We start from the raw sequence: 12,491 nt of genomic DNA, 5'->3' as shown, positions 1-12,491 counted from the left end.
TAGTGGGAGGAGCCAGTGCACACCAGTAGTCTAAAGCTTTCTTTATAGTTGTGCCCAGTCTCCTGCGGAGCCGCTATTCCCCATGGTCCTTACGGAGTCCCAGCATCCACTACGGACTACGAGAAATAGAATTACCCATGAGTAAATTCTTATTTTTTGCTAATGAACAAATTATTTGTTTCTGACTGCAAGATCACACTCTTAAGATAAGTACTGTGTAAATATGTGGTCACATCAAAATATGCTTAAAGCATATCCTGATGAGTCTATAGTAATTAAAAGCTAGTCACCTTCTGACACCAGTAGTCAGAGCTTCTGCTATTGGTTTCAGCTAATGCAAGGATTATCGATTGTCTGGTCGCATCGTACTATAACTGGGAGATCTGCAGCCCCATCCCGGTCAGCAAAGGGCTGAATTCCCTAGTGGACTTGGGCCTGCCAACCACACGGTTTTCACTGAGACTCATCCCAACCTTTCTGGCCAGCAGAGTTTAAGGTAATACTAAAATAAAAGATAGTAAGAAGGGCATGCTAAATGCCAATTAAAATTGATTATTCATATGGTGTCAGTGTGTTCGTTGACAAGTACTTTCTATGTGAAGCTACCAGTCCTGGCTGCCTGTTCATAAGGACTTTTATACTACTACAAGTACCAGTATGCTAAGACAGTCACTGACAAGCTCTAGCATGCCAAAACAGTTCATGGCTGCCAGGGTTTGCTGGCATTTTTTTTACTATTATAGCACGCTTTGTTTTTGAAATTTACTTTAACCAATAAAAACTTATGTAGTACAATCAACAGCCTGCTCCATTAACAGCTGCAACAAACATCTCTACTAATTTTGTAGGTGTTATTTTGCAAAAGCTTACGTGCAAACATTTTCACAACCATGTCCTTTCTAACTAAGGGGTTGATCCTATTAGCCGCAAAGGGTGCGATGTGCAGTTGCATTTAAACGCCGGCAGCGGCATCTGATCTCGCACCGTTCGCTATCTGATTTTGGGCTGAATCGCATCCAAATGCTGGGAGCCCTATGGGGCAGCGAGCTCTTTTGTGCGAATTCAGGCTTCCGCTATGATTCGCACATGCAAAATCATCTAGGCTAATTGGATCGACCCCTAAGAATAATAAACAAATTTGAAAGTAAAATCGTTACAGTTGGATTATAAATTTTAACCTAGTTCATAATTTTTAATTTCTCCCTTGTTCCTCTGTTCCTTTAGGTTTAACCACGGCTGTAGACTCCTTTTTCTGGAAACGTCTTCTATGGCCTGAGGGAGAGGTTTTGTGGTATAACACTATTTTGAATAACAGTGCCAACTGGGGAGTATCCTTTTTTGAAAAAAAAATAAAAAAAATGTGGATTTCTGCAGTGGGGTACACTGTGTTCCACAGGGAACACATCGGGGTGTAGAGATGGATCTTGATCCAGAGGCACCAACAGGCTAAAGCTTTAGACTGTCCCAGAATGCATTGCGGGGCCTCCTCTATAACCCTATCATTTGATGGTGTTCCGATGTTGGCCTTTTTTTTTTAATTCTTGATAGCTATGCCTCCCCCAACTCCTTCCTGGCTGCTGTTTCTGTTCATGGAGTCTTTATGAGTTTGTTGGAGGCTGTCTCTGACTCTCTGCCTGCCTCAGACGTGGCCCTGCTCAGTCCCCTCACTCCCTCCCCTCTCTAGGCTGCTGCTAGGCAACAGGGCACATTGCTAGCTCTGATTGGCTCTCTGAGACAGTAAGAGCCAATCAGAGTGCAGCCTTTGCCCTGCAGCAGTCACTCACACAGCAGAGCAGTGCAGCAGTGACAGTGTCTCTCCTCCTCACTGCCTGGCTGTAATACACTGGACTCACTTCAGCAGCAGCAGGTATAGTGTACCGTCCAGTCCGAGGCATAGCAGAGCACCGCTGCTAGTTACACTACTAGACTTTGTCTGTTGCTCCAGGCTCCGCCCCAATCCCGGCCCTAGTCACTCCCCAATCACGGCCCTAGTCACTCCCCAATCACGGCCCTAGTCACGCCACAATCCCACCCCTTGTCACGCCTTGTCAACCGCACTGCAAAGGTGTTTGCGCATGCGCAAATCATATAGTTTTTACCATCGAATACTTTTGATGTGATGGTTAGTTACCATCGCATCGAAAGTTTCAATGGTGGAAGCCCAGCCATCATTTGATGGTGGGCATCCGGTGTCCATCACTGGTGCCGTTTTGCAGGGCACATGCATCGGCACTTTTCCCCGAGCAAGCTGACACAGACTGGGAGCAGGAGGAGCGATGGACTGGAGGCGGGATTGACACTATTCAAAGAATAAGTGGGAGGTCTTTGGGTGTTTAGTCCCGCTCAATATTGCTGGCACAGTCCTGCTGCCCCCATATGCCGGCACTGCAGGCTGTACACACGGGGAAGAGACAGGGGGTCTGGGCTCCATGCACAGACTGGTGTGCAAACTCCAGAGACCCAGGACCAAGTGATTCCTCCCTCTGTACTTAGTGTCATCCTGTGCAAGCAGACAGGCTCCGGGGACCCTAAGCAGAAGCATGCAGTGGGAGGCAGTGATAGGCAGCAGAGATGGTGGAGGAGGAGGTGGGCTGTTGCCGTTACTAATTTGCCTCGACAGCAGTTACATGGCATGCCTTGTGTGACCCACTACAAGCTCCTGATCCCACCATATTTTCCAAATGAACTCCCCTGCCCTGCATGGGCCAGGTATGGACAAAAATGACTCCCATAGGAAGCCCTGGAATGTATGAAGGAGGGATCGCAGCAGGTACAAGAAGGAGTAAAAATGGTACCATACATAACCGCATCTCCATAAACAATGACCAGCATCACCACAGCAAACTGGAGTAATTCAGACTGCATCGCTGCAGCAATCACAGTCTGAATTACTATGCGCAAGGGCAGCCAGTGAGATGCGAAAGCATCTACTGGTGTGATCGTCTCTGCCTGATTGACAGACAGAGGCAGAGGGGGTGGGCTGGCGGTGTTAGAACGCTGTTGGCGGGGCGCGGTCTGGACAACAGAGGCATGTCCAAGCTGTTGGGTGGGCGGGCCGGGGCGATTGCGTGACGTCACACGCAGCCGCTGCGACCCGGGATGCGGCGGTTATCCCCCTGCCAGCGCGCAGGAGCTGCACTGGCTGGGAGCTACTTGTCAGGTATAAAAGCATTGCCACCATGTGATGCTTTTGTACCTGTGCGGGGGTGGGGTAGGGCCTGACATGCGAGGCGGACTAGCACTGTGCTGGGCGTACCCCCGCATGTCTGTGTGACTGATCGTAGATGTGCTAAATTATCACATCTGCGATCAAGTCTGAATCACCCCCATAGTCCAGAACAGGTAGGGGTGCATGTTACTTCTGCTATTTTCCAATTTGTCATGAGAACTATTGCTGTAAAATATACAGTAATACCTGACAAGTTTATATAGTCACTTACATTGTCTCCAAGTTGTGTTTGCAACTGTACACATGAAAGCATGGAGGGTAGTAACATAGTATCTAAGGTTGAAAAAAGACAATTGTCCATCGAGTTCAACCTATTTGTGGTCTCCTATGCACGATTATTTTGTATAAAATTTTGACTGAAGTTGATGACTGCCGTTACGTTTTACCCCTCTTTTTTATAATAACCATAGTGCGTGACTATGCCCCGTAACCCTGGATATCCTAATCCATTAGGAATTTATCTAACCCATTCTTAAAGGTGTTGACTGAGTCGGCCATTACAACTCCCTCAGGCAGGGAATTCCAAACACGTATCGTCCTTACCGTAAAAAAGCCTTTACGCCGTATTGTGCGGAATCTCCTCTCCTCTAACCTGAGCGAGTGTCCACGAGTTCTCTGTGTTGATCTAACCAAAAACAGGTCCTGCGTAAGATCTGTATATTGTCCCCTTATATATTTGTAAATGTTGATCATGTCCCCTCTTAATCTCCTCTTTTCCAGTGTAAACATGCCTAGTCTTGCAAGCCATTCCTCGTATTCCAGCGTCTCCATACCCTTAATTAGTTTGGTCGCCTGCCTTTGAACCTTTTCTAGCTTCAGGATATCCTTTTTGTAGTAAGGTGCCCAGAATTGTACACAGTATTCAAGGTGTGGCCTCACAAGTGATTTATATAACGGGAGTGTAATACTCTCGTCCCTAGCATCAATTCCCCGTTTTATGCATGCTAATATCTTATTAGCCTTCTTTGCTGCAGTCCTACTTTGGGTACTACTGCTTAGTTTGCTATCTATGAGGACACCTAAGTCCTTTTCCAGTACAGAATCCCCTAATTTTACCCCATTTAGTAGGTAGGTGTTATTTTTGTTCTTGTTACCACAGTGCATTATCTTATACTTGTCTGTATTGAAGCGCATTCTCCATTTCGCTGCCCAATCTTCTAATTTAACTAAGTTGTTCTGAAGCGACTCAGCATCCCCCTCCGCATTTATAACTTTACACAATTTGGTATCATCTGCAAAAATTGACACCATGCTCTTTGCTTTCCTTTGCTACTAGTTTTTCAGTTTCTACTTTAGCCGCTCTTATTTCCTTTTTGCATATTTCTCTATCGTCCTAGTGGATGCTGGGGTTCCTGAAAGGACCATGGGGAATAGCGGCTCCGCAGGAGACAGGGCACAAAAAGTAAAGCTTTAGGATCAGGTGGTGTGCACTGGCTCCTCCCCCTATGACCCTCCTCCAAGCCTCAGTTAGATTTTTGTGCCCGGCCGAGAAGGGTGCAATCTAGGTGGCTCTCCTAAAGAGCTGCTTAGAAAAGTTTAGCTTAGGTTTTTTATTTTACAGTGAGTCCTGCTGGCAACAGGATCACTGCAACGAGGGACTTAGGGGAGAAGAAGTGAACTCACCTGCGTGCAGGATGGATTGGCTTCTTTGGCTACTGGACATTAGCTCCAGAGGGACGATCACAGGTACAGCCTGGATGGTCACCGGAGCCTCGCCGCCGGCCCCCTTGCAGATGCTGAAACAAGAAGAAGGTCCAGAATCGGCGGCATGAAGACTCCTCAGTCTTCTTAAGGTAGCGCACAGCACTGCAGCTGTGCGCCATTTCCTCTCAGCACACTTCACACGGCAGTCACTGAGGGTGCAGGGCGCTGGGAGGGGGGCGCCCTGGGAGGCAATGAAAACCTATTTTTGGCTAAAAATACCTCACATATAGCCTCCGGGGGCTATATGGAGATATTTAACCCCTGCCAGAATCCGTTAAGAGCGGGAGACGAGGCCGCCGAAAAAGGGGCGGGGCCTATCTCCTCAGCACACAGCGCCATTTTCCCTCACAGAAAGGCTGGAGGGAAGGCTCCCAGGCTCTCCCCTGCACTGCACTACAGAAACAGGGTTAAAACAGAGAGGGGGGGCACTAATTTGGCGTTAAAAATATATAAAAAAGATGCTATAAGGGAAAACACTTATATAAGGTTGTCCCTATATAATTATAGCGTTTTTGGTGTGTGCTGGCAAACTCTCCCTCTGTCTCTCCAAAGGGCTAGTAGGTCCTGTCCTCTATCAGAGCATTCCCTGTGTGTGTGCTGTGTGTCGGTACGTGTGTGTCGACATGTATGAGCACGATGTTGGTGAGGAGGCGGAGCAATTGCCTGTAATGGTGATGTCACTCTCTAGGGAGTCGACACCGGAATGGATGGCTTATTTAGGGAATTACGTGATAATGTCAACACGCGGCAAGGTCGGTTGACGACATGAGACGGCCGACAAACAATTAGTACCGGTCCAGACGTCTCAAAAACACCGTCAGGGGTTTTAAAACGCCCGTTTACTTTAGTCGGTCGACACAGACAGGGACACTGAATCCAGTGTCGACGGTGAATAAACAAACGTATTCCTTATTAGGGCCACACGTTAAGGGCAATGAAGGAGGTGTTACATATTTCTGATACTACAAGTACCACAAAAGAGGGTATTATGTGGGATGTGAAAAAACTACCGTAGTTTTTCCTGAATCAGATAAATTAAATGAAGTGTGTGATGATGCGTGGGTTCCCCCCGATAGAAAATATGGGCGGTATACCCTTTCCCGCCAGAAGTTAGGGCGCGTTGGGAAACACCCCTTAGGGTGGATAAGGCGCTCACACGCTTATCAGAACAAGTGGCGGTACCGTCTATAGATAGGGCCGTCCTCAAGGAGCCAGCTGACAGGAGGCTGGAAAATATCATAAAAAGTATATACACACATACTGGTGTTATACTGCGACCAGCGATCGCCTCAGCCTGGATGTGCAGAGCTGGGGTGGCTTGGTCGGATTCCCTGACTAAAAATATTGATACCCTTGACAGGGACAGTATTTTATTGACTATAGAGCATTTAAAGGATGCATTTCTATATATGCGAGATGCACAGAGGGATATTTGCACTCTGGCATCAAGAGTAAGTGCGATGTCCATATCTGCCAGAAAATGTTTATGGACACGACAGTGGTCAGGTGATGCAGATTCCAAACGGCACAAAGGTGTATTGCCGTATAAAGGAAGAGGAGTTATTTGGGGTCGGTCCATCGGACCTGGTGGCCACGGCAACTGCTGGAAAATCCACCGTTTTTACCCTAAGTCACATCTCTGCAGAAAAAGACACCGTCTTTTCAGCTTCAGTCCTTTCGTCCCTATAAGAGTCATATCTGCCCAGGGATAGAGGAAAGGGAAGAAGACTGCAGCAGGCAGCCCATTCCCAGGAACAGAAGCGTTCCACCGCTTCTGACAAGCTCTCAGCATGACGCTGAGACCGTACAGGACCCCTGGATCCTACAAGTAGTATCCCAGGGGTACAGATTGGAATGTCGAGACGTTTCCCCTGCGCAGGCTCCTGAAGTCTGCTTTACCAAGGTCTCCCTCCGACAAGGAGGCAGTATGGGAAACAATTCACGAGCTGTATTCCCAGCAGGTGATAATTAAATTACCCCTCCTACAACAAGAAAAGGGGTATTATTCCACACTATATTGTGGTACTGAAGCCAGAAGGCTAGGTGAGACCTATTCTAAATCTAAAAAAATTTGAACACTTACAAAGGTTCAAATCAAGATGGAGTCACTCAGAGCAGTGATAACGAACCGGGAAGAAGGGGACTATATGGTGTCCCGAGACATCAGGGATGCTTACCTCCATGTCCCAAATTTGCCCTTATCACTAAGGGTACCTCAGGTTCGTGGTACAGAACTGTCACTATCAGTTTCAGACACTGCCGTTTGGATTGTCCACGGCACCCCGGGTCTTTACCAAGGTAATGGCCGAAATGATGGTTCTTCTTCGAAGAAAAGGCGTCTTAATTATCCCTTACTTGGACGATCTCCTGATAAGGGCAAAGTCCAGGGAACAGTTGGAGGTCGGAGTAGCACTATCTCGGATACTGTTACAACAGCAGGGGTGGATTCTAAATATTCCAAAATCGCAGCTGATCCCGACAACAAGTCTCCTGTGCTTAGGGATGATTCTGGACACAGTCCAGAAAAAGGTGTTTCTCCCGGAAGAGAAAGCCAGGGAGTTATCCGAGCTAGTCAGGAACCTCCTAAAATCAGTGCATCATTGCACAAGGGCCATGGTAAAAAAATGGTGACTTCCTTCGAAGCAATTCCAGTCGGCAGATTTCATGCAAGAACTTTTCAGTGGGATCTGCTGGACAAATGGTCCGGATCGCATCTTCAGATGCATCAGCGGATAACCCTATATCCAAGGACAAGGGTGTCTCTCCTGTGGTGGTTACAGAGTGCTCATCTTCTAGAGGGCCGCAGATTCGGCATTCAGTTTTGGATGTTGGTGACCACGGAGGCCAGCCCGAGAGGCTGGGGAGCAGTCACACAAGGAAAAAATTTCCAGGGAGTGTGATCAAGTCTGGAGACTTTTCTCCACATAAATATAGCTAAGGGTAAATTTATAATGCTCTAAGCTTAGCAAGACCTCTGCTTCAAGGTCAGCCGGTATTGATCCAGTGGGATAAAACATCACGGCAGTCGGCCACGTAAATAGACAGGGCGGCACAAGAAGCAGGAGGGCAGTGGCAAAAACTGCAAGGACTTTTCGCTGGGCGGAAAATCATGTGATAGCACTGTCAGCAGTGTTTCATTCCGGGAATGGAAACTGGGAAGCAGACTTCCTCAGTAGGCACGACCTCCACCCGGCAGAGTGGGAACTTCATGGGGAAGTTTTCCACATGATTGTAAACCGTTGGGAATTACCAAAGGTGGACATGATGGCGTCCCGTCTGAACAAAAAACGGGACAGGTATTGCGCCAGGTTAAGAGACCCTCAGGCAATAGCTGTGGACGTTCTGGTAACACCGTGGGTGTACCAGTCGGTGTATGTGTTCCATCCTCTGCTTTTCATACCTAAGGTACTGAGAATTATAAGACGTAGAGGAGTAAGAACTATACTCATGGCTCCGGATTGGCCAAGAAGGACTTGGTACCCGGAACTTCAAGAGATGCTCACAGAGGACTTATGGCCTCTGCCGCTAAGAAGGGACTTGTTTCAGCAAGTACCATGTCTGTTCCAAGACTTACCGCAGCTGCGTTTGACGGCATGGCGGTGGAACGCCGGATCCTAAGGGAAAAGGCATTCAGGAAGAGGTCATTCCTACCCTGGTCAAAGCCAGAAAGGAGGTGACCGCACAACATTATCACCACATGTGGCGAAAATATGTTGCGTGGTGTGAGGCCAGGAAGACCCCACGAAGAAATTTCAACTCGGTCGATTCCTGCATTTCCTGCAAACAGGAGTGTCTATGGGCCTCAAATTGGGGTCCATTAAGGTTCAAATTTCGGCCCTGTCGATTTTTCTTCCAGAAAGAATTGGCTTCAGTTCCTGAAGTCCAGAAGTTTGTCAAGGGAGTATTGCATATACAACCCCCTTTTGTGCCTCCAGTGGCACTGTGGGATCTCAACGTAGTTCTGGGATTCCTCAAAACACATTGGTTTAAAACCAGTCAAATCTGTGGATTTGAAGCATCTCACATGAAAAGTGAACATGCTCTTGGACCTGGCCTGGACCAGGCGAGTGTCAAATTGGTGGTTTTTTTCTCAAAAAAGCCCATATCTGTTTGTCCATTCGGACAGGGCAGAGCTGCGGACTCGTCCCCAGTTCTCTCCCTAAGGTGGTGTCAGTGTTTCACCTGAACCAGCTTATTGTGGTGTCTTGCGCCTACTAGGGACTTGGAGGACTCCAAGTTGCTAGATGTGGTCAGGGCCCTGAAAATATAGGTTCCAGGACGGCTGGAGTCAGGAAAACTGACTTGCTGTTATCCTGTATGCACCCAACAAACTGGGTGCTCTTGCTTCTAAGCAGACCTTTGCTAGTTGGATGTGTAATACAATTCAGCTTGCACATTCTGTGGCAGGCCTGCCACAGCCAAAATATGTAAATGCCCATTCCACAAGGAAGGTGGGCTCATCTTGGGCGGCTGCCCGAGGGGTCTCGGCTTTACAACTTTGCCGAGCGGCTATTTAGTCAGGGGCAAACACGTTTGTAAAATCCTACAAATTTGATAACCTGGCTAAGGAGGACCTGGAGTTCTCTCATTCGGTGCTGCAGAGTCATCCGCACTCTCCCGCCCGTTTGGGAGCTTTGGTATAATCCCCACGGTCCTTTCAGGAACCCCAGCATCCACTAGGACGATAGAGAAAATAAGAATTTACTTACCGATAATTCTATTTCTCGGAGTCCGTAGTGGATGCTGGGCGCCCATCCCAAGTGCGGATTATCTGCAATACTTGTACATAGTTACAAAAATCGGGTTATTATTGTTGTGAGCCATCTTTCAGAGGCTCCGCTGTTATCATACTGTTAACTGGGTTCAGATCACAGGTTGTACAGTGTGATTGGTGTGGCTGGTATGAGTCTTACCCGGGATTCATAAATCCTTCCTTATTGTGTACGCTCGTCCGGGCACAGTATCCTAACTGAGGCTTGGAGGAGGGTCATAGGGGGAGGAGCCAGTGCACACCACCTGATCCTAAAGCTTTACTTTTTGTGCCCTGTCTCCTGCGGAGCCGCTATTCCCCATGGTCCTTTCAGGAACCCCAGCATCCACTACGGACTCCGAGAAATAGAATTATCGGTAAGTAAATTCTTATTTTTGTTACATTCCTTATAGTGCTGAAATGACTCTGCTTCCCCGTCAGATTTGTATTTTTTAAATGCTCGCCTTTTCTTGCCCATAAGTTCCTTAATCTTTTTGTTAAGCTACATCGGTTTATGATTTTTATTCCTTTTTTTGCTGCTCGTAGGAATAAATTTGAGTGTATTTTTAGCTAGCAGGAATTTTAGTACCTCCCATTTCTCCGTAGTATTTTTTCCTAAAAACAAACCTTCCCATTCAATATCCCTGAAAAATACCCTCATCTTTTAAAAATTCGCTTTGCTAAAGTTTAGAGTCCTAGTTGAGCCAGTATAGGGCTGTTTATAAAAACTGATATTGAATGTGACCATATTGTGGTCGCTGTTTCCTATGGGTTCCCCTACTATAATACCTGATACCAAATCCCCATTGTTTGTTAATACCAGGTCTAAGATTGCATTGTACCTAGTTGGTTCCTCAATTAGTTGAACTAAGTAGTTCTCATTAAGTGTGTTTAAAAATATATTGCCCCTAGCAGTATCACATGAATCGTTTTTCCAGTTTATCTATGGATAGTTAAAATCTCCCATCACTACTATGTCTCCTACTCCTGCTGCTCTTTCAGTTTGCTTTAGTAACAATTCCTCATCAGATACGTTGATACCAGGCGGCCTATAGCATACACCCAATACTAACTTTTTTATTCCTTTTTCCCCACATGCAATTTCTACCCATAATGTCTCGACAGTGTCTACAGTCCCCTCCTGAATATCTTCCCGTATATCAGGTTTTAAAAACGGCTTTACGTAAAGACACACCCCTCCACCCTTTTTATTTAGTCTGTCTCTCCTAAACAGTGTATAGCCCTCTAGATTGACTGTCCAATCAGGAGATTCGTCCCACCAAGTTTCAGTAATGCCTATAATATCATACTGTTTGCTTGCTGCAAGTATTTCTAGTTCGCCCTTTTTACCAGTAATGCTTCTAGCGTTTACATACATACAACTAAGATAACTATTTTCCCTTGCGTTAGGGACATCTTTCACCTTATGTAGCAATGATGACCTGTAATCGTCATTGGTTAGTGCTTTGGTAAAATCTCTTTTAGTACCCATGTTAGTAACCTTACCGCCTGCTCTTACCCTCCCCCCAACTTCTCCCCCATTTTGTTTATTACCGCCATCCCCACTATTCTCACTGCATGACCCGTAGTTTCTAGCTAAACCCTCCCCCCAGGCTCCTAGTTTAAAATCTCCTCCAACCTTCTAACCATCCTTCCCCCCCCCCCCCCCCCCCCCCCAGCACCGCTGCCCCCTCCTCAGTCAGGTGCAATCCGTCACGACAAAAGAGATGGCGCCTGACTGAGAAGTCTGCCCAGTGTTCCAGAAACACAAACCCCTCTTTCCTGCACCAATCCCTAAGCCACACATTTACCTCCCTAATCTCCCTCTGCCTCCCTGGACTTGCGCGTGGCACGGGTAATATTTCGGAGAATATTACCTTAGATGTCCTTGCCTTAAGTTTCTTTCCTAAGTCCCTATAGTCTTTCTTAAGGACATCCCACCTTCCGCTAACTTTGTCATTGGTGCCAACGTGCACCAAGACCGCCGGGTCTTTCCCAGCCCCTCCCAACAATAGTGAAGGCTTAAGAACTGGTAAAACTGTTTAGAGTCAGCAGTGGCATATGGGTTGGTATTGTGGGGAATGTGGGTTTTGAGGGGCGTAGGGGGTGATCTAATGCTGGCATTGGGCCACACCCCTTTTTGGATGAGCACACCTAAGGCTTGCAAAGGTAAAACGTGCCCTGCAGAAATGGAAAAGTGCTCTCGTTGATTGCGGTAGCTGCTGGGGCCAATATTGGGTATGTGAAGCATTCCCAATATTGACATATTGGATGAGCACACCTAAGGCTTGCAAAGGTAAAACGTGCCCTGCAGAAATGGAAAAGTGCTCTCGTTGATTGCGGTAGCTGCTGGGGCCAATATTGGGTATGTGAAGCATTCCCAATATTGACATATCGGACAGCATTGAATCCTCCATAGAAACTTATGGGGGATGCGGTTGTGTGCAGCAATGGAGGGATCACATCAAGTACCTGCTGCGATCCCTCCTTCATACATTCCAGGGATACATAGTATTTGTGGCTAACCTCCGAAAACTGGTGTTTTTCGGGGACATAGACGTAAATACTGCCCTGTCCCCAATCTAGAGTGAATGCTACTTGCCCCAGTACTGCTCATATCTACCCTTTCCTCCTTCTTACTCCTAGTACTGCCTGCCCCTAACACCCTCCTTAACCCCTAGTACTACCCCAGCTGCTATCTACCCTTAGCCCGTCACTACCCCTAACACTGCCTGCTTCTAGCCCATTCCTTGCCCCTCAGCACTATTCCAACTGCTGTCTGCACTTACCCCCTTCCCTACCCCCAGT

The 12,491-nt window shown here is 47.2% G+C and overlaps 1 protein-coding gene across 1 annotated transcript in view; it reads left to right on the top strand.

The window, feature by feature from the left end:
* ALG12 (ALG12 alpha-1,6-mannosyltransferase) overlaps positions 1 to 12,491 on the top strand; it is an 89,114-nt gene that overhangs the window by 37,705 nt on the left and 38,918 nt on the right. The window contains exon 5 of the mRNA XM_063927129.1: positions 1,225 to 1,328. Coding sequence (XP_063783199.1) covers positions 1,225 to 1,328 — 104 coding nt within the window. The remainder of the gene's footprint in view (positions 1 to 1,224; positions 1,329 to 12,491) is intronic.

The sequence above is a fragment of the Pseudophryne corroboree genome, chromosome 6, assembly GCF_028390025.1.
Source record: "Pseudophryne corroboree isolate aPseCor3 chromosome 6, aPseCor3.hap2, whole genome shotgun sequence".
Lineage (NCBI taxonomy): Eukaryota > Metazoa > Chordata > Amphibia > Anura > Myobatrachidae > Pseudophryne > Pseudophryne corroboree.
This window is presented reverse-complemented; position numbering and strand designations above follow the sequence as displayed.